At 50.0% G+C, this 25,379-nt stretch overlaps 2 protein-coding genes across 4 annotated transcripts in view; both read left to right on the top strand.

The window, feature by feature from the left end:
* The window catches only part of LOC118551042 (monocyte to macrophage differentiation factor 2), a 116,786-nt gene that overhangs the window by 53,038 nt on the left and 38,369 nt on the right, over positions 1-25,379 (top strand). The window contains exons 1-2 of one of the 3 annotated variants that reach the window (XM_036116544.2): positions 2,270-2,427; positions 6,237-6,835. In XM_036116544.2, the coding sequence (XP_035972437.2) occupies positions 6,301-6,835 (535 nt within the window). In that variant the 5' untranslated portion in view covers positions 2,270-2,427; positions 6,237-6,300. Of the gene's footprint in view, positions 1-2,269; positions 2,428-6,236; positions 6,836-25,379 lie in introns of those variants that run through there. The other 2 variants (XM_036116541.2, XM_078074267.1) reach the window with 2 other exon arrangements.
* PAPOLB (poly(A) polymerase beta) lies at positions 16,571-18,496 on the top strand. The gene has a single exon (XM_036116561.2). The coding sequence runs from the start codon at positions 16,571-16,573 to the stop codon at positions 18,494-18,496; it is 1,926 nt and encodes a 641-aa protein (XP_035972454.1).

Here is a 25,379-nt window from a genome sequence, read left to right as displayed (position 1 = left end):
GAGGGTTGGGAATTTGGGAGCAGCTCTGCTGGGTGGGTCTGGCTCGGGGTCCCTCATGAGATGCAGTCAGCATGTTGGTCAGAGCAGCACCGTCTGAAGGCTGCTGAGGCTGGAGGGCCCGCTGGGGATCCCTTTGGAGGTCGGCTACCGCATGACTAACACCGAGTCTGAGTCTTTTTTTTTTTTAAAGATTTTATTTATTTATTTGATAGAGAGAGACACAGCAAGAGAGGGAACACAAGCAGGGGAGTGGGAGAGGGAGAAGCAGGTTTCCTGCTGAGCAGGGAGCCTGATGTGGGGCTCGATCCCAGGACCCTGAGATCATGACCTGAGCCGAAGGCAGACGCTTAACGCCTGAGCCACCCAGGTGCCCCGCGAGTCTGAGTCTTAAAGGAAGAGTGGGGATTGGCCAGTGGGGATTGGAAGAGTGATGAAGATGAGTGTTAGGGCTGAACTGTGTCCCTCTAATTCATAGATTGAAGCGCTGACCCCCAATGCCTCAGAATGCGACTGTATTTGCAGCTGGGGCCTTTAAGAGGTGATTAAGGCACCTCGAGGTCATTGGGGTGGGCGCTAATCCACTATGACTCGTGTCCTTGTAACAGAAGATTAGGACACAGACACAGAGGGATGTCCACGTGAGGACGCAGGGAGAGGGCAGCTGTCTGCAGGGCAGAGACAGAGGCCTCGGGAGAAATCAACCCTGCTGACACCTTGATCTTGGCCTTCTAGCCTCCAGACCATGAGAGAATAAATGTCCGCAGGTTCAGCCGCCCAGGGTGTGGTGTTTTGCTGTGGCAGTTCTTGAAAACAAATACAGTTGAGAAAGGTGTTCCAAGGCCTGAGCCAAGATCCGGATGTGTGAAACAGTGTGGTAATGCCGTATAGTTGGCGTTACTCGATCCTGAAGAACAGGGGCCGCGAACTCCTGTACAGAACCAGACGGTAATATTTACTTAGGTTATTCCAGGCTGTGAAGTCTCTGTTGCAGGAAAATGGTTATAGACAATACATAAACGGGGAGAGCCGTGTTTCAATAAAATCTTGTTTACAAAAACAGTAGTCCACAGGCCATCGTTTGCTAAGCCCTGTTGAAGAGGGGCGCAGGGCCTGGGTCATGGTGAGAAGTACCTTGGGAGGAGAACACAGAACTAACCTCAGGCTCTCCTTCCAGCCCTGATATTTGCCTTTTGAGGGTCAAGGTTGGGGAGGTTTGTGGGGAGTCCTGTAAACGTCCCCGTGTGTATGTGGGGAGTCCTGTAAAGGGTATTACACAATCACACAGTCCCAGCCTCAGTTCTTGTTTCTACCTCTGTCTGGTCTCTCTGAAGCAACAACATCTGCCTCCCAAGAGACAATGTGAGCTCTAAGTGAGGTGATACAGTAGGGGGTCCATTAATGACTGTCCCCCCCTTTCCTCTTGCATATATGCAGTCACTATTATAAGACTTTCTACCCCAATAGTGAGCTGTCAACAAAAAGGTTCACTGCCAGGGGCAGAATTCTGCATCTACATCCAAGACCACGTGAATCCCCCAGGTGTGGACAAAGGGACAAGTCTTTCCCCAGCGGGAGGACTGGTGCCAGAGTTCCAAGGACATGAGCTTCTGTTGAAACACCTTACCCAAGGAGGGCCGTTGGGCCAGAGCCCTGGGGCTGACCTGGCCCCGTTTTGCATCGTTTTAAGCAGAAGTGCCATGATTTGATTTGTCATTTAAAACTGGCTGCTGGGTGGGGGACAGATTGTAGGGAGGAGGGACCCTTGTCAGGGTCTTAGATGTTCATATATTGGAGTCGTCCCCTTTTTGGTAGGCGTTTGCTTTACCTTTCTCTCTCCGTTTTCTGGGCCTGTTCACCGGGGGACTAGAAAGTGGGGACAAAACAGCCCACCGGTCCCCCCAGAGCCTCAGGCCAGCAAGTGGTGCACCTGAGCTTAGCACAGCCCCGCCTCCCCTGCAGAGGCCCTCACCCCTTGAGCTGCAGACGGGGCTGGGCGGCTTAGTCCCGTCTCTCCGCAGCCAGCCCCGCCCTCCCCGGAGACCCCGCCCCCAAGTTCGAGGCCACGCCCACGCCCATAAATTGGCCGGTAGGTGGCGCTGGCGCTCAGCCCAACTCCTCACCAGCTCCGCCCCTCCCTCGAGGCTCCACCCCCTCGAGGCCTTATCCTCGTCCATTAGGTGGCCGGCAGGGGGAGGCCCCGCTCCGCCCCACCGGCCCCGCCCACCAGGCCCCGCCCCTCAGTCGGGTGGCCGAGAGGAGGCCCCGCCCCGCCAGACAGGCCCCGCCCCCGCAAGGCCACGCCCCGTCCGTTGGGCGGCCGGCAGGAGGCGCCGCGCCACGCGCGGGGCGCGGGGCGAGGGCGCGGGCGCGGGCTAACGGCGGTGTGGGAGCCGCGCGGGACCGCGGCGGCGGCGAGCTGTGCCGGAGGTGAGTGCGGGGTGCGCGAGGAGCGGCGTCCGGGGCCCCGGGGCGCAGAGCCGGCCGGCGGGGAGGCCGCGGGGCGCGCGCTGGGGCAACGGGGCCCTCACGGGGCATCTCCCGGGCCGTTCGGCCGGGCTTGTCCGGTTGCCATGGAGACCAGTCACTGTCGGGCCCCGGGCGCGGCCCCGGGGGTGGGGGGGCGGGACCCGAATCGGGGCGAGCTTCGGCCACCGTTCCCTGAGACCCGGGAGTCTGGCCCCCCACTGCAGGGCGCCCCAGGGCCTCAGTCTCCCTGGTGGTCCCTTCGAGGGGGTCTGGCAGCGCGGGCGCCGCGGGGGAGCAGGGCACGGGTGTCAGCGCCCTGCCTCCGGGGTCGGCGTGACATTTCCCCGCCCACAGCCGGTCCTGGTTTTCCTGCTCCCACAGCGGCGCGTTCCCCACTCGGGTGCCCGCTGAAAGCATTGTCTCCCAGCTATTTCTGTACCACCCCCGGCCCCTCGACAACACGGCATCTAAGGAACAGATGCTGAGCTGGAGCTCCTGGGGGCTCCGCGGAAGGAACCGGCTTGTTTCCCATCAGAGAGCTGGTTGGTGGGACCGCGGTGGGGGGGGGGCTGCAGACCCGCCTGCTCAGCAACCCCCCCCACACACACACCTTGTTAAGTGTTTGGTTAATCTGAATTGCCCAAAAGAATTTGCAAGTCAAGGGTGATTACAGGTGTCTCCAGTTAGCACCTCTTGTGCATTCCAGAGAGGAGCCAGTCCTTAATCCCACTGGTGGAAAAAGTACCCTCTCAAGAGGCTAGCATGTCAGAATTACATCTGATTAAATTATTTCTGTATTTGAAAGCACTGCTCTGGCTAGAGCTGTCAAGGTAGGATTTATGGCCGGTGGGGAGAAAGCAGAGCCTGGGAGAGTCTACCCTCTTGCTTCCCTGTCCTGGTGGAAATTCTAATGAGTTCCACATTGCGGTGTTGAGCCGGCCGAGTGCCTCCACCCATTTCATCAGCCCGGCACTGACCTTGCTCATTGCACTCACTGGTGTGACTTGAGCTTGTTTTCATCAGAAGTTGGATTCTTCCTGGAGAACAAGAGAAAAACATCGCCCAAGAGAAGCAACAGCAAGTGTCCTACACCCTTGGGCCTGTGTTTCCCCCAAATATTTGTGTGAAAGAGAAGAGAAGTGGGCAGCAAAGGGAAAGACAGGTCATGCCTCCAAAACCCAGATCGGGTTACCCAGGGCGCGCCCCACTCTGGAGGGTGTGTCTGTGCTCTTGCCCTTGCTGGGGACTGTCGGCCGGCACGGTGGGACAAATAGGTCGTCCTCTGCGTTTTGCACTTGCGAAGGACGCTGACGAGGGAACACGTGGCCGCCGTCGGGGGCTGTTCTCTGCAGATGGCCAGAGAGAGAGTGACCATGGGGAGAAAAAGGCTTCCTGACTAGAGAGACCACACAGGCCAGGGTCTGTGTTTGCCTGGACTTCTTGGGGCTTAAGAAGGAGCTCCCGAAGAGAAAAGATCACAGTCTGTCCTACATTTTCTCTGCTCTTGATGTGATTTTGCGAGCTTTGCCTTGGAATCCTGCTGAAGAGAAGGGAGGGGAGCTCAATTCTGAGGCCCCGGGGAGGGGACCCAGCAGCTGTGTCAGTTTCTATTTCTTGTTTATTAAGGCAGAGTTGTATATGCTTCAGACCTTACAGAACCTGGACCCCATGCCGGGCACGGAATAGCAGTTCCCTTCTACGCTGTATCTGGGCGCCTTTCTCTCAGCTTATGGCATCATATTTAAGTTCGCATTCAGACATCAGCCTCTGGGCCGCTTTGGGTTTGGGCTGAGACCCTGGGGCCTGTGCTTGAAGGAGGCGGCCTGGTAAGCAGAGCGTCTGTGGAGGGTTCAGGTCCTTTGAGAAGGTGCTGGCCCAGAGGCTTCTGAGCCGGGGTGTCCTGAGAGGCAGGTTGTGTAACTCGCGGAAGGCTCGCGTGGGAATGGGCTGCTGGTGTGGTGTGCAAACTGGGCATGCAGGTACTAGCCGGAACGCTTCAGTTGCGTTTGACAGGCCCATGTGGGGAGGCCATGGCCAGCTCTGGCCTCCTTAGGATTTCACAAGGAGACGGGTCGTACATTCCTCAGGGGGAGAGAAACGACGCCGTTCTAGCCCGATTCACGGAGGCCAGAGAGCGCCCCAAATGTTCTGCTTAGGACACTGACTGCTTTGCGCGAGCTCCAGTCTTCAGGAAGCTGGTGTGTAATAAAGAGCTTTGCTGGGGGAAGGCACAGATGATAGGCTGTAGAACAGCAGCGTCCCCCGCCCACCCCCGAGTGGCAGGCGTCAGTGTTTGGAACCTCATCTTTGGTGCAAGAAGCTGTCGGAAGCATTTTGAAGAGTTTGGGCTTCTCTGACGATGTATGGTGGCTGACAGACCCAGGCTGGCTCTAGAGGAGTTAAATGGTGGGTCTACTTCCACACTTGTTCCCAACAGCCCTGGACGGAGTGAGGGACTTAGAGAGTGTGACAGAAGCCTAGTGGACGGCTGGCGAGAGGCGCAAGCACAGGTCCACCTTGTGGGTCAGTGTGGTCCTTTTGTTTGGGGGCTCCTCAGTGACTTTCTCCTGCCCGAAGCACACAGCTTCACTTCCAGAAAGCCTTTCCCAGTGCCCGTGGAGCCAGGAGTGGGTCAGGACTGAGGGCACTGACGCCAGCTGAGTGAGTGCTGACATTTGTCGCCGAGGCAGGTGCCCCCTGCTATACTCCCTGGGACCTGGGCCACTGTTTCCAGAGCCTTCAGAGAGTAGACTTGTCTTGGTCAGTCTGTCTGCTGTTATCTCCGGCGAGGGCATGAGCACAGAGGTTGGGAGTAGGGTAGTTAGGAGATGGGTACGGTTTTTCAGTGTCCCCGACTTGTTGCAAAGCTTTGGTGTTTATGAAGCAGAGACTGTCTTCCTGTTCCCACAGCGCCTGGGCGGGGAGTGGGGGGAACCTGGTAAACTCTCTCTTTAGAATCCTAAGTCCTTCAAGCTCTAGGTGCATTAGAATTATGATTTCATGACACACCAAAGCGTCCCAGAGCTGTTTTCTAATTTCCCCAGCAAGATTGCATCTCTGGCCTGGCCCGGGCCTGAATACCAGGCAGGATGCAGTAGGTGGAATGCATACATTCCAGTCATGCCTCCACTGGTTCTGGAAGAGCCCTTTTGTGTCCGTTGTGGTCGTGTGGACATTGTAGAGCTGCTGTCCCAGGGAAGCAGCTCCTCCAAGCCAGGACCAGTCATCGAGGAGCCGTGTTTTGAGGGAATCTGTGTTCTGAGCGTCTGATCACTCCGGACTCTGTTAACATGTCCGTGACTTTGCCTGTTTTCCTAGATCCATGGGTGCTTGTGATTGATTTCCCGTATTCGAGGCTGTGGTGTAGGAGAGGCTGAGCTTAAGGAGGTCAGGCTTGCTGCCCTCTGTGGGCTGCCTCCCACGGGACTGGGCCGGCCCTGTCGCGATTCTGCTAGGCAAGTAGGCTCGTCCAGAAGTCAGAACCCTGCGGCCGAGCGGGTCTTACCTCTTGGTGACCTCTTCGTGCTTCCTGGTAATGGTGTTTCTTGAAGGGTGTTTCGGGCCATTCAAACCCGCTTTGTCTCCTGCGGCCCCTGCTGGCTTCAGTCATATTCTGACTCAGGTGCTCTGGTGGCGCTTGGCCAGAGGTTGCTGGCTGTGTTGGGACATGGCCCTGGATGGCCTAGTAAGTCCGCCAGAATTCACTTGAGCCTTGTTTGCTCTTGCCACTCCTGATGGTGATGCTAACCCAGCGTATGTTTTTCTCCCAGGACACAGCCTTTTCTGTGCCATTGGCGAGAGCCCTCAGTCCTTGTCCATGACGACTGGCCCACCATGTTTTATGGGACCCACTTCATCATGTCTCCACCCACCAAGAGCAAGCTGAAGCGGCAGAGCCAGCTGCTGTCCAGCATGCTGTCCCGGACGCTGAGCTACAAGTACCGTGACCTGGACGCCACCTTCTCCAGCCTGGGCGCCAGCGACGACCCCGCAGAGCTCTCCACCCAGCTCTCGGCCCCTGGGGTCCTGAAGGTGTTCGGGGACAGCGTCTGCACGGGAACCCACTACAAGAGCGTCCTGGCCACCGGCATGTCCAGCGCCCAGGAGCTGGTGAAGGAGGCCCTGGAGCGCTATGCCCTGAGCCCCGAGTGCGCCAGCCAGTACGTGCTGTGTGATGTGGTGGGCCAGGCCGGCGACGCGGGGCAGCGCTGGCAAGCCCAGTGCTTTCGGGTCTTTGGGGATAACGAGAAGCCCCTCTTGATCCAGGAGTTATGGAAACCCCGAGAAGGCTTGTCCCGGAGGTTTGAGCTAAGAAAGAGGTCAGACGTGGCAGAGCTGGCGGCCAAGGACGTGGACACCATGACCGCAGGTGAGGAGGGGATGCCTCAGGGAAAGTGGGGGCTGGCCGGGGAGAACTGAAAGCCAGAGGCTCAGGGATCCGTTTGGGGGAAATCTCAGGAAGGTGTGTTTGCTCTGTCACACGTCTGAGGACTGCTTAAATTTCCCGCTTTAATCCAAGCTGCCGTGGAGCCTGCAGTTGGTCTCTATTGCGGGACGCGTGCTGGTGCTTCAGCCGTCAGGTGCTTGGGAGCAGACAGCTGTGCACACCATGCGCTCTGTGTCCAGTGCGGGTGGCCGTGCGTTACGGAAGTCCGGAATCTCAGGGACAGGCCAGTGAAAGGACGAGGGAGGAAGTCGGGTCTCCGAGGTGATGGGGTGCATTGGGTGTGCATGGGTTTGTGGGTGCCTCAGGCAGCTGGAGGCCTATGGGCCTCTGCTCCGTGTCTGCCTATTGTTCACTTGGTGGGAAGTTGATTCTCTTAATAGGTAAATGCCATAAACAATAATTTTCTTCAAATGCCGAAAGACTCTTAAATGTATCTCAAATCATATTTGACTTTTTCTTAATTTCCTGGAGAAAATGGTGGCTTTATGCAAAAAAGGGACTTGTCCTATGTAGCCCTGAGTTGTCATTTGATTTCATGATCCCTGGGGTTGAAAGGGGCCTTGAGCACTCCTGACCTGTGGTGTGTGTCCCCGAGGTGTTGCAAATGCTCATTCTCTCTAGCTCTGCTTCTGCTCTGGGGCCTGCTTTGTATCTTCAGCATGTGGAGATGGGGGGGGCCGGCGGGGGGGATGGGTGGGTCTCGCAGGGGCTGGGGTTACTCAGGCCTGATGGGGACCTCTGAGTCTCAGTCCAGGGGGGCCACGGTTGACATTAAGCGGCAGCGGCCCTCTGTTACCTTAGGCAAATCAATTCACCGCTTGTGGCCTCGGTTTCCTGATCTGGAGAATGGGGGCATGACTTCAGTGTCGTGGGCCTTAGTGATGTAGTAAAGCACTTAGCATGGTGCTTGGCAGACGCGCAGGGAGTCATATTTGTGTATTATTAACATTTCCTGTATGTGGTAAGCACTTTGTTGTGTGTGCTCCTAGGCAGAAGTGTGCTGAGGACGGAGCTGGGGGTCTTCTGACGGGGGCGGTTATCACTGATGGTTTGGGAGTTGCCGGCGCACGATGATAATCAAAAGCAGGCCCAGGTGTAGTTGGTGGTGTTGTTTCCAAGCCTCCCTGGACCAGCACCCCGAGCACCCCCACCCTGTAGGCTCAGGCTTTGGTTTGTCGTCTGGTCCTGCCTTGCCTCCCATGAGGCCAGGCAGACCCGCTGAGGGGCCGCAGTGGTTCGTCTCCTGGTCATTTCTCTGCTGAGTGGAGGGCAAAGGCATAGGGGGTCACTGTGCTCTGGGTACCTGGCCAGGGCCTTGGAAAGCTTGCTCTGTGTTGCACAGGTGATGGCTGGTGGGGGACCGGGGGCCAGCTGCCATCTGCAGGACAGGGGACTTTGTCTCCTGTTCACTGGCCCCTTGTAGATGGCCTTCCTTTTACGTTAGTCGAGGCAAGAGAAGGCCCCACTGCCCACAGCCTATTCAACTTGGTGTTGGTTTTGCCAAATCTTTCAAATAAAGAGTCTATTGAACAGGACCAGTCTCACTGACACACTTCTCTGGGCTGGAAGTGGGTTGTGTTACCTGCCTGAAGCAGGCCTCCTGGACCCGGGGGAGACGGCCTGCACTGCTGGCCTTCCCTTGGGGTGCGGTCTGGGCACTCTGGGGCCTCTTGCCCATGCTGTCCCCCTTGCCCATGATGGTCAAGATGGTGAGGCTTGCGCAGGCTGTGGGTTGTCTGAGCTGACCCCAAGTTGCTGAACCGAGTGTTCCGTGTGTGTTGATGGTTCTGTGCCAAGTCTGATAATGAGAAAGAATCTCAAGCTTGTTGGTCTGCCTGCTCGGGAAGACTTCGCCCGGTGTCTGCTGCTTGGCATCCCCGCCCCCCTCCCGCCGCTGCCGGACGGTGCTCCACGCTTCTCTGCCCTCCTTCTTCCCCCAAAGTGCAGGCGAGCTTGCCCTGACTCTTCCAGTGAGCCAGTGGTCTACCTCATATGGGGAAAGTGGTGGAAAAGGGAAGGGACTGCCTGCGTGCGCGTTATGTGTGGTGTGTGCGTGCACGTGACGTCACGCCGGCCTGTGAGTCGGGGCTCGCTAGTCCTGGTTTCAGAGTGAGCCAGAGCCAGCGCCCAGGGCGTGCGTCCCGGCTGCTCTTTGGAGCTGGGGAGCAGCTGGGAGCGGGTGCAAGGAACCCACCCCAGGCCCTTCTCCTGCAGACTCACGGGGGTCCCCTCTCTATCAAGGTGTGAAAGAAGGTGTGCCGGATGCTTCCCGGAGGCTCTCCTTAACCGTGTGGACCACTGTTATGCACCCATAGTTATGCACTCAGGCACTTGGGGTTTTGTTTTCATAAACAGTCTTTTCACAGCTGCTCGCTTCCCCCGGGTTTCCCGAGTATCCAGATACCGTGCATCCGCTCCGGGAGAGAGGCGGCTGGCGTAGGTGGGGCGGCAAGGCCTCTCCTACTCGCATATTCCCAGAAGGCTGGTGTTTAGGATCGGGAGCATAGACAGGGCTCTGGGTCCTGTCACTGACATGTAGACAGTAATCGCCTCCGCGCTTTGGGGAGGGGTGACAGCTGGGCCATGTGGTCTTTATCAGCAGCTTGGGAAGGGCGAGAGAGAAGGTTCGTTTGTGTCTCCAGGACAGAAGAGTGTATTTAGCCTAGATTTCTGAAGCTTGGCCTCACTGATGTTTTAGGCCCATGGTTTGCTGCGAGGGCGGCCTGTACACTGGAGGGTAGGTAGCAGTTCCAGGCCTCTGCCCGCTAGCTGCTAGCAACACCCCCACTCGCTGTGGCAACCAAAAATGTCCCCGGGCATTGGCGGGTGTCCCTGGGGGCAAACTTGCCCTGGATTGGGAACCACCAATTTGGACCTGGCGGCCTGAGCTTAGTTTGTTGACCACACCAAGTGCTTCACCACTGGGACCAGTGGTACGTGCCTTCATGGTCCTCAGGCCATGCTCTGTCTTGTGGCTCACTGAGGGACGGGGGCGCCTTGCAAGCCCAGTGTCTTGAGGGTGATATGCAGAGCTGCTTTTTCTGCCCGTGGATGCCCTTCCGTGTGGCCCGCATGGCCCTCGGAGGCTTGGCGTTGTTCCATTCCCTGCAGTGAGGGTCTCCTCTGCTTTGGGTGTCCTCTGGGAAGCAAGCAAGCTTCGAGCGTGTCCCAAGCTGCTGTGACCGAGGTGTGTGGGCTGCGCCATCGCAGGGCGTCTCTGCCTCAGCCGTGGGGCTGGTGCTGACCACCCTCCAAGTGTCTGTATGGTGTGGGGCATACAGTGGGTGCTCGGTAAGTGCCTGTTGCAGGACTGATGCACATAAGGAGAGCAAGCTCCTCTCTAAGTCCCACTTCCTGCGTGCATCTAAGACTCCAGAGTTGGAATCCATTTTCTTTGCCAGGGGATGGGGACGGGGAGGAGAGAGGGTGGTGTGCCGACGGGGTGGAAGTCCCTAGTGCAAACTGTGGCTTGAGTGACGAGGAATGTGCCTCCCGGGCACCTGACAGTACAACCCGCCAGTCTCCCTCTCCTTCAGGCCCGGTGCGAGGGGCCAGTGGGGGCAGATACGTTGTCTCTGAGCGCCTGACTTTGGTGTGTGGTTCCTTCCACCTTTCCATCCACAGGTGGGCAGATGGAGCCTGGACCCCGGTGACAGACAGAAATGTGGAGGCTGCATGGGAGCCCTCTGCTGTCTCCACCGCGCACCATGAATCCTGTCCTCACACGTCCCCCAACCTCTCCGTGCTTTTGACAGTTTTCTCTTGCTATGAATCTGATCTTTAATAACTTCTCTCAGAATGAATGAGGTGATCTGGGTTTTCTTCTCCTTTTATTTAGGAGTAACTGCCTTGTGAGTCTTGAGTGAGACTCCTTCGAGCATATTCGCAGGGATAGAATCATTGTGGGCAGAGTTTATTTTATGTGGTTTGGTGAAAAGCAAGACAACTGCTAACTTTTCTCATCAGTCTCAAGTAATTGAGCTTAAAAGATATTTTTGAGGATTTTTAATTCAAAGAGAACGTAAAGTTGAATGGTTACTTGCAGCCCATCTCATCCTTTAATTCACCGTGTAGATTTTTAAAAAGTTCACAGCCTTCAGTTTCACATAGAAGTGCAGTGTTGGAGGAGGCTTAACTGCCCTGTTCCCCCAAGCTGGTGGCGCCCACCCGGGGCCTGGCCAGGAGCACCCCCGCCTCCCCGGGGACTTCCGGCCACATTATATAAGGAGCCTCCAAAGCTTACTGCAGAATCCACAGGGGGAGGTCAGAGCTGGTGTAAAATGTTGACAAGGTGTAAACTATAAGAGGAATTGGCTAAGGAATGGCCAGTGTGGACACTGCAGGGAAGGAATTTAGCCAGTGAAGGAAGTGCATGCCTCCGGGGCTGCGGGCTCTCCTGGGGTGTTGGAGAGAGAAGGGATTAGGTGTCAGGTTGAGAGGATGAGCAGGATACCAGACATCTGTCAGCCCTCAGATCCACGGTTCCTCATCTTTCTTCACATTTGGCCCCCGATGGGATGCTCACAGTGTGAGAGTGGATGTTAATTGGTTGTCACGAGTAACTAGTGATTCTATAAACTAAATAGCACTTAGCTCATATTTTCTAAAACCTCTTTATAGTTTTACTGAAATTGATTTTAAATTTCTGGAAGAAGTATATTTTAAAAAACCCCATTAGCCAGCAGAGTACAACAAATCCGCCTGGTTCTTGATGGCCTCTGTGTTGTACCATACTGCAACAAGATGAATCAGCCTCTTTAAAGTTGTCTTGAAACAGGTAGACATAAAAGCAAAATTTCGGATTTGGTTAAATGGATAGAGAGACCTCACTTGGTCCAGTTAACCATGTGAAGCATTTCCAAGAAGTATTAATATATTAACAACTATGTTTTATTAACATTTAAAGCAGGTTGATATCTGTTGGTTCCCAAAAGTGACTTATAGTTTTGGGGAAAAACTTTTGGGGGATATATTTAAATCATATAGAATAGTGTCTCTTACTGGTTTTAGATAATATACTCACATAAACAGAGAATGCTAGTCAACTATCTTTTTTTTCCTTCTGATGGCTGAAGTGGCAGAAATGTTTCCAGAGATCTTGAATACATGTTCAGATGTGTACAGAGTGAAAGCAGTGAGGCCCACGTCCACCTTCTTTTCTGTGCTGTCCTTGCACAGACTGAGTCCATCTTTGGGAAAGGAGCCTGGTTTTCAGATGCCCAAGATAGGTTTGAACAAGATGAGCAGGGGTAGGGGAGATTGACCTCCTTAGCTCTAAGACATGTTTTAAAACCATGGTAATTAAGGCATGTGGTTTGGGGGCAGGAACGTCCAAGCAGATGGAGGGAACAGAATAGAGAAGGCAAAGGCAGACGATGTTGAATGACCTGGTGGGAATTTGGTGCAATGTGGATTGCATCACAGATATTGGGGAAAGGATTTTGTAAACAGTGTTGGGATAATTGGAATCAGCTAAAAGAAAGATAGATTTCATAAGAAGGTTTAAAACGCACAAACCGTAAGGGGAAAAGGTAGATGGATTTAAATATATAAAAGTTTAAACTTTCTGTTCAACTAAGGACACTACATAATAAGATTAAGATCTACCTGTCGTGCTATAAATTTCAGTTCATTGCTTTTGACTGAGGCATAGTTTCCCATCATATACATATACCACATTATCCATTCCCCAAATCACGGGCACTCAGGTTGCATCCAGCTTCGTCCTGCTACAAACAATGGCATACCCTCCCTCTTGAGGGTCTGTGCAGAGTTCTCTGAGGGTGTTCTCCCAGAAATGGAATTTCTGGCTTGTGGATATGTCCACTTCGTTTCCTAGTAAGCACTGCTGGACCGCAGCTTCTGCAGAAAGGCGGCCATGACAATGGCGTGTTTTCCTGTGTGGTCCTTCCACGTCCTTAGGCACTGAGTATGAGCCCCTGACCCACGAAAATCCCCCCTGGAAACACTTTTAGGTCAGACGGTGCTGTAGTGTAGTGGGGTACTAGAGTCATGCGGCCGTAGAGACTCCCTGTAGCCAACTGGCATGAGTAGCTGTGAATCGAGTTTCGAAATGACTTCCCAGAGGTTACAATGTGTAGATTTGAAACTGACCTCTACCTAATCAAAATTCAAGAAATGAGTCTTCTGGATATTGATTACCAGTGACTCAAAGGAAAAAGAACTGTGCTCATTCATTAATTTGTCAGCAAATATCTGTTGGTGCTTGACTAGGTGTGTGTGTGTGTGTATACATATATATATATAGCAGTTGACAAAACAAATAGATCGTGTTCTCGTGGAGCTAAGAGTCTAGTGGGAAGTAAAGGCAAAGAAACAATCACAAGGAAAACATAATTACAAATTGTGATAAGTGCTGTGGAGGGAAAGCACATGTGCTAATTTAGCATGAAGGTTAGGAAAATTCTCTCTGAGGAGATAAATTTTAAGCCAGTCTCAAGAATGACAAGACGTTAACAAGGTGAAGACTAGTAGACACTTGGTGGAGCTAGAAGAGCTTTCTGGGCAGAGGGAAGAGCATTGTGTACAGACTCGGGATGAGAGACAGTGAAGCGAATGCCAGGCATTGGGAGAAGGCCATGTGGCTGGAGCATGGGGGAAAGCTGTGGGCATTGAGGCTGGAGAGATGGTCAGGGGAAGACCAACCTGGGTTGTTAGGTATTTTAGATTTTAGACTAAGTATAATGGGAGGCCACTGAAGGGGTTAAAAGACCACTCTGGATCCTAGTAGAAAATACTCAAAAAGGTCAGTAGTAGGAGATTAATTAGGTTTTTATAGGAGTCTAGATGAGAGCTGATGGTAATCTCGAGTAGAGTTATGAGGGAACAGGTAGAGAGAAGTGTATGAATCCCAAATATATTCTAGAGGTAGGATCAACAATATTTGTAAATGAACTAGATATTAAGTATGAGAAAGAGGGAGGTGTTGAGAATGACTTCCAGGTTTCTGGTATGCACAGATGGATGGAGATGCCATTCACTAAAATGGTGACTACTGGGAGAGAAACAAATTATGGAGGGAAGAATAAGAGCTCTCTTTAGACTAAGTTAAGTTTCAGATATTCAATGGAGGTGGTAGATGGGAAGTCAGATAATATGGATCTGGAGCTTAGAAGAGAGTCTGTTATGCAGTGCCTGGGTGGCTCAGTCGGTTAGGTGTCCGACTCTTGGTTTCGGCTCGGGTCATGATCTCAGGGTCGTGAGATTGAGCCCTATGTTGGGCTCTCTCTGTGCTCAGGTGGAGTCTGTTTGGGATTCTCCCTTTCCCTCTGCCCCTCTCCCCTGTCCTCTCTCTCTCTCTCAAATAAATAAATAAATAAAAAGAGTCTGTTACAAAAGTTTAAATTAAGCTGTAAATAGGTGATATTTAAAGCTGTGAAAATTGAGATCTAGGTAATGAATGTACAAAAGATAAGGAGAAATGAGAGCTTAATATGGAAACTAGAGAAACACCAACTTTAGAGGCTAAGTAATGGAGGAGCAGTCAGCAAATCAGGCTGAGGGGAGGCCCAAGATGTACAAGACAGCACAAAGAGTGTGGTGCCATGGAGGCCAAGAAGAGGCTACTATAGGTCAAAAAAGATGTAGACAATTGGATCCATTGGATTAAACAACTTGGAAGTCACCAAAGACCTTACTGATAGCTGTGTTGCTGGAATGTTGAGCATGCAAACTATATTGAAATGGGTTGAAAAATAGGTACTTATATTTCTTGTAGTATGTGGGATTACTTATCCTAGAAAATCTTTCTATATAAAGTACCTGGAAGTGTTGGTTGAAATAGGAAAAAAAAAAAATCTCCTTTAAGATGCATAGCTGAGTACCCAAGAAAATAAAGTAAATCAGCAGGGGTGAAAAAAACCAAAAAGAGGTACTTTGAAACCTCAGAATCTTAGCTGATTCTATAGCTGAACTCTAATTGCTCTAGAGGCATTTGCCAGTCTTTATAATCAAGAAACTTTAGTTTAGCAGCTGCCCAAGAAAGAGACACAGAGCTTCAGGACCTAAAGAGGCAGGGAGCTGGAACTGAAACCCCTGGATATGGTTGCAACTCTTGAAGGGCGACACACTGAATGAAAAGATGGAATAGGAAGAATCTGATACTTGGTGAAAGGAGGTGACAAAGAGTTCTCTTTCTCAATCTGGGTTCTGGGTGGGGAAAACTCTTCCCTAGAATCAAAAACCACTTTTCTTTTCACATATGTTTGGGGTTTGAAATCACACTACTCAGGTTATCTGGCTAGTCCCTGGAAAAGGAATTAAATTATAGTGTAAAATTTGATAGTGTACAAGGACATCTGATAGAAACAAAGCAATTCCTCTTTGGAAGGACATCCACACAGGCATCCCAAGCCTCACCAGAGATGAGCTCATGATCCAAAAATTACAAGACCCATGAAGCAATGCCTGTCTGAGTCAGTAGAAATCAAGCTAGAATCAGATTCTCAAGAATATTAAGAATTGGGGCCATTAGTTATAGAATATTAAATAAGTTTAAAATGTTTACTGAATAAAAGGTAGAAAGAAAACAGGAAATAATAGAATGTCTTCCGAAGAGGCAGGGAAGATTTGGAAAAGAACAAGATAATGCTTCTAGTAATTAAAAATGTAAGTATTTAAATGGATGCTTCAGTGCTGGCTTAGACAGCAGACTAAGTACAACTGAAGAGGGAATTGGAGAATTGAGAGGTAGATCTGGCATCACCCAGGAGGAAGCAGGAGGTAAGAGACACGGAGAACCCAGTGAGAGAGTCTATCATGTGTACATGAGGAGAATCAAGAGAATGGCGTGGACAGCGTATCCCAAGGCCATGCCTGAGCTTCTTCGGAGGTCATGGAGTGAAAAGCCCGAATCTTACGATTCAGAAATCACAGCGTAAGGTAAATGGGAAGTTTACCCCTTGGCACCGAGTGGCGGTCACACTGCAGGACACTGAGGATAGGGAGGATCTTTACAGCTGCCAGAAGGAGAAGACCGGTGAGCGGGTCAGCCAGACTGCAGACTTCCCAACAGAAACCGTAGACTCCAGAGGTGGCAGACAGGACCTGCCAGCTGGAAAGAACAGAACTGCCACCCCAGAGTGGCAGACCCACTAAACCACCAGCCAGGCGCCGGGCCCCGGACGACGCAACGGGAGGCGCCTTGCACAGCAGACCCTCACTGTGAGGGGTTTCTGAAGGACGCGCCTTAGGGCGAAGGCCACCCGAAGCTGCCCCTGGAGAGGCAGTAGATCTGGGGTGTGAGGAAAAATGGTGATCAAGGGACAAGACGGTAGGTGTGCGTGAACAGTACTGATGAAGCCGAAAACAAGGCGTACCCCGGACCACCTGCACCTGCCCGAGTCCTGCGGCGGGACCTCGGAAACTACAACTCCCGTGAGGCTCCGCGCGGCGCGCAGGCTCCGTGGCATACGTGGCGTGCGTGGCCGTTCTAGAATGCAGCTCTGAGGGCCCAGGCGCCATGTTGGGGCCGAGGGGACGGCAGAGAGGAGCTTGAAGCGGCGGGAGTGGAGCGGGAGCGGGTTGGATCTGGGCCGGTGGGAGCCCCGCCCGCCCGCCTCAGCGGATCATGACCCGGGCAGCGGCCGTGGAGGTCGCGGTGGCGGGGGAGGTGGCGTGGCGGGGCCGGCGCTAGAGATGATGCCGTTTCCGGTGACAACTCCGGGATCACAACAGACGCCGCCGCGCAAGCGCTATGGCATCTCCTCCCCCATCAGCTTGGCGGCCCCCAAGGAGACTGACTGCGTACTTACCCAGAAGTTAATTGAAACCCTGAAGCCCTTTGGGGTTTTTGAAGAGGAAGAGGAACTGCAGCGCAGGATTTTAATTTTGGAAAAATTAAATAATCTGGTAAAGGAGTGGATACGAGAAATCAGTGAAAGCAAGAGCCTTCCACCAGCTGTAATTGAAAATGTGGGCGGGAAGATCTTCACGTTTGGCTCGTACAGATTAGGAGTGCACACGAAGGGTGCGGATATTGATGCGTTGTGCGTTGCACCGAGACATGTTGATCGAAGCGACTTTTTCACCTCGTTCTATGACAAGTTGAAACTACACGAAGAAGTAAAAGATTTAAGGGCTGTTGAGGAGGCGTTTGTACCAGTTATTAAACTGTGTTTTGATGGTATAGAGATTGATATTTTGTTCGCAAGATTGGCACTGCAGACTATTCCAGAAGATCTGGACCTAAGAGATGACAGTCTGCTTAAAAACTTAGATATTAGATGCATAAGAAGCCTAAACGGTTGCCGGGTGACGGATGAAATTTTACATCTCGTCCCAAACATTGACAACTTCAGGTTAACTCTGAGAGCCATCAAACTGTGGGCCAAATGCCACAGTATCTATTCCAACATACTAGGCTTCCTAGGAGGTGTTTCCTGGGCCATGCTGGTGGCAAGAACCTGCCAGCTCTACCCAAATGCAGTCGCGTCAACTCTTGTTCGTAAGTTTTTCTTGGTATTTTCTGAATGGGAATGGCCAAATCCAGTGCTGCTGAAAGAGCCTGAAGAGCGGAATCTTAATTTGCCTGTATGGGACCCGAGAGTAAATCCCAGTGATAGGTACCATCTTATGCCCATAATCACACCAGCGTACCCACAGCAGAACTCCACATACAACGTGTCGGTTTCAACAAGGATGGTCATGATCGAGGAGTTTAAACAAGGGCTTGCTATCACGCATGAAATTTTGCTGAGTAAGGCAGAGTGGTCCAAGCTTTTTGAAGCTCCAAGCTTCTTTCAAAAGTACAAGCATTATATTGTACTTCTAGCAAGTGCACCAACAGAAAAACAGCATCTAGAATGGGTGGGCTTGGTGGAATCAAAAATCCGAATTCTAGTTGGAAGCTTGGAGAAGAATGAATTTATTACTCTGGCGCATGTGAATCCTCAGTCATTTCCGGCACCTAAAGAAAATCCTGACAAGGAAGAATTTCGTACGATGTGGGTGATTGGGTTAGTGTTAAAAAAGCCAGAAAACTCTGACGTTCTCAGTATTGATCTCACCTATGATATCCAGTCTTTCACAGATACAGTTTATAGGCAAGCAATAAATAGCAAGATGTTTGAGATGGATATGAAAATTGCTGCAATGCATTTAAGAAGAAAGGAACTTCACCAACTACTGCCTAATCATGTGCTTCAGAAACGGAAAACACATTCAACGGAAGGTGTTACTTTAACATCTTTGAGTGACAGCAGCCTTGACTTGTCTGCAGACAGGGAAGACAGCATGTCTGTGCCTTCACCCACTAGCACTATGAAGACTGGCCCAGTGACTGGCAGCTCTCAGGGCAGAAATAGTCCTGCTCCTGCTGTGATGGTAGCATCTGTGACCGCCGTACAAGTTACTGAAGTTTCCTTGCAACAGGTGAATCCCGGTGAGAGCTTAGGGGGTGCATCGAGCGAAAGCATTCCTCAGACTGCCTCACAGCCAGCCCTTCTTCCACCACCGAAGGCCACAGTTGCCAGAGTTGTTTCTTCAACACGTCTGGTAAACCATCCGCCCAGGCCTTCAGGGAGCACTGCGACAAACATAGCTAATCCTATAGTGGGAGTCTAGCAGACATTCTCACTGCATAAAGGACCAAGGAAACTAAAAGAAGAGGAACAGTCTCATAAAGAGACAAGTACAACTCTGTTAGAAACTCTTCAGACAGTGGATGGCCTCATGGCAGACATCCAGTACAGAACTTACTAATATCCCAGCTCTCCCTGCAAATCCTGTTCCTGTTCCCAAGAATTCAGTAAGACAGACTGAACTGATAAAAACAGCCTCAAGAGTCCATAAACTGTATCTGCCAACTCAACTTGTTGTCTTCAAGTGCTAAAGGAGGAGAGTGAAGGGTACCAAACTAGATTTGACTAAACTAGATTTAGCCTTATTTGGTAACTTCCCTTACTTGGCTAATCTTGATCAGAAGTCCAGGTTACTATATGATGCTAGAAGTACTATCATAAATGCGTCAGCAGCAGTTATAGTAACTATTTTAAAGGACGACTGCCCATGGAGAGAAAAACGAGAAAAAAACCCTCCGGCTATATTTGTACCCATGCATGACATCTGGACTGGATTTATGTTTGATGCGTTGTTGGGAAAATTTGCAATACACACTGGTATCAGAATTCCTTACACTGATGATGCACTTTATGTATATTTTTATTAGAAAGTAGAACTAATTTTAAGCTTTTCAGCTTGATGCATTTTAGTTTTTTCCTGAAGAGTTTTCTTCATTATTAATTGTCAAACTGGATGCCATTGTGTAGTGTGTACCAAACGTCAGAAAAAGCATAAAAATCCATCTACCTCGGTCCCATGAGGTAGCTGTAACCCTTTAAAATGAAGTGTCAGCTCATAGGGTATATATTTGACATTGAAACAGTGACGAGTAAGTCTTTGGTTTTGTCGGGACGCAATCAAGAAATAATATGTTGGTTTTATCTGTGGAATTGTTTTAGAGTGCATACAATCAGCAATCAAACAGCAAATACTGTGTCAGAACTAACAAACCTCCATATTCTCTTTTCCTGAAGGATTTGTCCTAAAACAAAAAAGCTTTTTGCCTCCCCTCCCTTCTTTATGTTTGTATGTAGATTCATAAAAAAAAAACCTCAGAATGCTAGTGTATTCTTAACCATTATGTGAAACCCACAATCCTGTGGCCACATGGTACAAAACACTAGATTTTGGTTCCATGGCTAATATTTCACTTCACTGAACGTAATGAATTGGGAAACAGTTATTGGTCTTGGATGGCTGTTGGAGCTATACATATGAGAAATTTGTATGCTCCACAGAGTATCTGCTTATGGTAAAGTTAATTTCCAATTTAAACATGTCAGCAAAAAGGCATTTTCCCCAAAATATTTAAACCAATTTTTATTTTTAAAGGACTCGCTAAAATTTATCAGTAAATTTTATATGTAGAAACATACAAAATAGTTTCTAGGAAGCACTTGATAACTAGGCAGCTTCCTGTTTTTGTTTTATCCTACAAGAGATTAGGAATGCCTTCCTTTAAATTAAAAAAAAAAAAAAAAGACCACTCATAGCTAAGTGGTAGGGTGTCCCTGTTTAGGACACGTGAATGGCAGCAGATGTAGATGAATGGAAACTTAGTCTGTCTTGATTTGGACACAGCGAGCCTGACAGGTTTTCCAATTAGCCTGGTCCTGATTCCTGCCCCCCTCCAACTGTGTTCCTTTCTACCACGTGTGCATTTTTCATGTGAAACTATAACTTCTTAAACCCTTTCCCTATCCTTCTAGATTAACTTTCCAAAGTTGGAATATAGTCTTCTTCCTTTTAGGCTCTGCAGTAATTGAGGCTTTCTTTTCACCCCTACTTTGTGATGTCGAGTGCACAGTATTCCTGTTGCCCACATCTTTGCCCTGTGCAGTCACCTTGCCCTTCCGCTGCAGTAAGTCAGGTGAAGTGTACACCGGAGCTGTGCATTTCAGATAACTGTGGGGTCCGGCTGGAGTTGCCAGGCACAAATGTAGTCTTGTCATTCTGTTTACACATTGGGGGGAAAATTAGTTTATTAAGTGTTTCATGTAACTATACTTGTTTAACCAAGCTGGAAACTTGGAGCTTTCTAGTTTTCATTAACTGAATATCAGACTAGTTTTTTCACAGGATGTACATAGTGTCTCGTGGCTGGAGTTGGCTTTGTTTTATAAAACCTGTACACCTTGTATTTTTCAAGCGCTATTTTGAAAACATGATGTATTTTTCCATTGAAAACAAAACAATAAAAATAAAGAAGCAAGCAAAGGGGTTTAAATCTGACAGTAAGAGTTCAGATGCTCGGGATGCCTGGGTGGCTCAGTCGGTTAAGTGTCTGCCTTAGGCTCAGGTCATGATCCCGGAGTCCTGGGATCGAGCCCCATGTCGGGCTCCCTGTTCAGAAGGGAGTCTGCTTCTCCCTCTCCCTCTGCCCCTCCCCCTGCTCCATTTCTCTCTCTCAAATAAATAAATTTTTTTGATGCTCTTATATTGTTGCAGAGGAGGATAAAGACGCTGATGAAATCTTCATGAAGTCTAGAATTCATGTTATAATGTTAGGGGAACATGTGAAAAGGCTAAAACTTCAATAAGGTAAAAAATGGAGTGAAAATAATTTTAATCAAAAGAAGGCAGGAAAAAGGGAGGCAAAAAAAGGGAGGGGGAGGAGCATAGGGAAAAACAGGTAAAAAGAAAATACAGTCTAAGATGGTGGAAATGAAACCAAATATATGTCACTATATATAACAAATGGACCAGACTTCCTGACTAAAGAGTGTCAGATTCCACGGAAAAACTGAGTGCAGCTGTGTGCTGTTCATGAGAGACACATCCAAAACCTAAGATATAAAAGAATGGAAGAAATACATGCTAAGGAAAAGAGACTGTTAGAGTGACAGTATTGTCCAGGCAGATTTCAGAGCAGAAGTAACAACGAGGGACAAGAGTGACCACTGCTCTAACAATAGAATGAATAACGTACCATGAAAATGGAACAATTTAGAACTTATTTTCACCTAATAAATTAGCCTCAACATAAAGTACCGTAACAAGCGAGGATTAGCAGAATTGCCAGTGTCATTGTCATAGAAGATTTTAAAGCAGCTCTTTCATTAATTGATATCAAGCAGACGCCCCCCCCCAAAAAAAAACAAACAGGTTTTTGAGCACAACAGAGGTTGGCAAGCTTTTCCTATAATGGGCTAGATAGTAAATGTTCTCGGCTTTGTGAGGCCATACGGTCTCTGTCTCAACTGCTTAACTCTGCCTTTGTGGAATGCAAGCAGCCAGAGATGATATGTAAGCAGATGGCCAGGGCTGGATTTGTTAACCCCCCACCCCTCCCCCGCGGCTGGCGTGTGTCATCCCTGATCTATTGGATATTTATTATAGTACCTTCCACCCAACAAGTGGAAAGTGTATATCATTCTCAAATAAGCACTGGGCATGTGCAAAAATTAGCCTCCTGCTTGATCAGAAGGTAAGACTCAGCATATTGCAGAATATCTGATTCATAGAGCATATTCTTTGATTACAAAACAGGTTTTATTTTATTCAGTAACAAATAGCGTAGAGAAGAATTTCCTGAAAAAGACACACACACACACAAATGGCTCAAACCATTAAAGGCTGATGAACAGAATCTCTTAATTGTATTAAATAATGAACAGTGAAAAGTGAAAAACAAGCTCAAGCAGGGAGATTTTAGAATACATAAAACTGACAAATGATTACTATCTGGAATATATCAAGGACGCCAAAAACAATCTGGTCAAGAAGAGCAAACTACCCGATAAAACATGGGCAAAAGAAGGGCACAGGTGTCTCAGAAGAGGGGCTAGGAATAGACAGTAAGCACAGAAGGATGCCCCATCTCATTAGCAGTGAGGAAACACGAGTTAAGAGCACAGACCTTTGTCTTACAGAATGTCAGTCTAACAACATCTGGGCTTGTGGAGGAGGGGCAGCCTTGGGAGCTCTCGCCCAGGGTCTTTGAAAGCAGGAAGTGTCTCCCTCGGGAGACAGTTTGGACTTACGTAGCACCATTGGCCTGCTCGCGCATACCTCTGCCACCGGGCTATGGGACATTGATGTGCTTCATTTTACTGGTCCCCTGAACCCTCAAGGTGCCAGTCTGTGGGCCCCCTCTGCGGCTGCATCCAGAAGTCTACACCCCTCCAGTTTTCCTCCAGTGTGCATGTAAATACCATCATTTTCTACATATGCCATGGTGTCAGAAGAGTTGGGAAGCACTCTCCTAGAGACTGTCCCATGGGTCACCAGGAGAAGAGTACGGGAGTGTTGGTAGCAGCGTTTTGTAATAGCTTAAAGCTTGAAATAACCCACAAACCCGTAAATGGGGGAATGGGTAGATAGTGGTGTCTTCATGCAATGAACAGTGTAGAGCTGTGTGGTTAAGTGAACTACAGCTACATGCGTCAATGTAGATGTATCTCACAATATTGAGGAAGAAAGAAAATTGCAGAAAAATAGTGGGATACAAGCAAAGTAGAGCAGTATAACTTAGGGTTACAAAAATGTGTGATCTAACCATAATTTAAGGGAATGTTAATCACAGAATCCGGAGTAGTGCTTCCTTTTGGTGAGATGAGAGGTAGGGAGAGGACAGGGAGGTATAGTTTTGAGAACACAGTGAACCTAGAAATGTTCTACCTTTTTCAGGTTAGGTGGTGGATGAAGCAATGTTCATTTTATTATTAGTCTAAGTTACAAATGCTTTCATATGTGTGAACTATTTTCTGGTCAAAAAACCAATACCACAGTGGTATCTTAGAAGCGTCTGTGTCAGTTAGGAACTGCCTTTGGCCAGGTGACCAGCGGAGCCCAGGACAGGTTTCTTTTCTTTCACGTTACGGCGGCGGTAGGTTCAGGGCCAGCATGTGGCTTTGCAGGTCATCAGGGCCCCACAGCCCTTCCATGTTCAGCCCCACCGTTCTAGTTCACGCCTGCAGTCTGGAAGGTCCCCTCTAGTGCAGGATGGTTACAGGGCCCCTGCCATCACATCCGTGTTTAAGGCAGGAAGAGGGGGCCAGGCAGAGATGTCCCTGCCAACCGTATCCTCCTTCCATGGAACTTTCTTAGAAGTCCCAACGGGAACATGCCCTCCTCGCTCACTGACAGGACCTTCGTCGCCTGGCCATGCCTATCTGCAAGACAGACTGGAAAAGGTAGTTTTAGTGAGCTGGGCGCATTACCTCCCCATTCCTCAGCATGCTGCTGTTAGGAAGGAGGAGAGAATGGGTCCTGACCAGCAGCGATGGCCGTCTCCAACACAGCACTCAGGTATTTAGAAGTTCAAACACTTCCAAGTAATTCAGGGATCAAGGAAGACTTTAACGTGAACCAGAACTTGTGGGATGCGGCTGATGTGGGATTTGGAAGGAGGGGCATAGCTTTTTTTTATTTTTTAAGATTTTATTTTAGAGTGTGAGCATGAGTCGGGGGAGGGGCAGAGGTAGAGAATCTCAAGCAGACTCCGACATGGGGCTCAGTCTCCTGACCCTGAGATCATGACTTGAGCCGAAACCAAGAGTCGGACGCTTAATGAACTGAGCCACCCACCCAGGCACCCCAAGGAGGGCCATTGTTTTAAATGGTTTTACTAAATAAAGCCTGAACGCTGGTGAGCTACCTGCCTATTGGATTAGGTAAAAATATATGTCTAATAAATTCAGTGTGAGAAGAAAATAAACAATGTAGAGCAGAAAGCAAACAGGAAACATGCAGGGGAGAGGATCAATGAAATGAAAAGTAGGTTCTTTGAAAAGACTAGTAATCAAAACTGGAAGACTGATGAGGAAAACGAAGACGGCGCATAGCAGCGGTCTCAGATGTGAAAGGGGTGCGGCTCCAGCTGCTGTGGGGGGTTTTGAAAAGGATCTTACGGGTAGCTTTGTGCCAGTGAATTTGAAGACTTTGACGAAATAGACAATCTTCTAGAAAAAGGTGGCCTACCGAAGCTCTCTCAAGAAAGACTGAACGCTTGACAGTCTCCCCGAGAGAGAGAGTGAGCAGTTCGGACGCACGCCCAAACCCGCCCCAGCCGTGCAAACACTGGACCCGACGTCTGTACAGGGCAGTTCTTCCTCATACTCAAGGACAGGATTATTCCGATACTGCACCTCCGACCGTTCCAGAGGACAGAAGAGAAGCAGCGTTTTATGGAGCCGGAACCAGGGAAGGGAAGGAAGAGAGAGCGGGGAGGGTGTCCGGTGGACGCTCCGACTCGGCGAGCCCGGGCCTTCGATTTCTCGCAGCACCACTGTTCTCATTCCTGGAACTGGCCAAAGCTTTCAGGACCAAAGTAGCTTCAGAAACTCCCACCTCTGGGTTCTTTTTGTTCAGATGTTGGCCTGACAGCTTCTTTCTCGGTTGTTTATGCCCCACATGGCCAGCGGGAATGCTGTCCTTGTCCAAAGTCAGCTGTATTTTGGAGAACAGACACCTCTCTAAATGCTAACAAATACAGTCACGTTTAATTTCACATAAATTTGTTCACGTGATAGAAACCTTTTTCTCACCATGGAATTCTCTCTCGCATCAGTGCCTCTGCCATTCTGTTTCCTCCCGATTTCATGGTAATGACCTGGTGTGGACACGTATCAGGGTTCTCTTGCCATATAATAAAGTACCCCAAGCGTAGCAGCCTTTCCTTAGCTCACAGATCAGCAGGCTGGCATGGCTGGAATCTCAGCGTATCACCAGGTCGAATCCGAGGTGTCATCCAGGCCGAGCTCTTGTCAGAGGCTCCTCCTTACTGTGGGCAGAGTTCAGTTCCTCACCGTTATAGGGCTGAGCTTCCCATTTCCCTGCCGGCTGTTGTCTTGGGGCTGCTCCCACCTGCTTTCCACCTGCCCCCCCTTCAGGTCAGCAGGATTGCACCAGCCCTGCCCCGTTCTTCGGATCTTTGACTTCCTCT

The sequence above is a fragment of the Halichoerus grypus genome, chromosome 6 (assembly GCF_964656455.1).
Source record: "Halichoerus grypus chromosome 6, mHalGry1.hap1.1, whole genome shotgun sequence".
Classification (NCBI taxonomy): domain Eukaryota; kingdom Metazoa; phylum Chordata; class Mammalia; order Carnivora; family Phocidae; genus Halichoerus; species Halichoerus grypus.
Note: the sequence above shows the minus strand (reverse complement) of the source record. Positions and strands in the feature narration are given on the sequence as shown.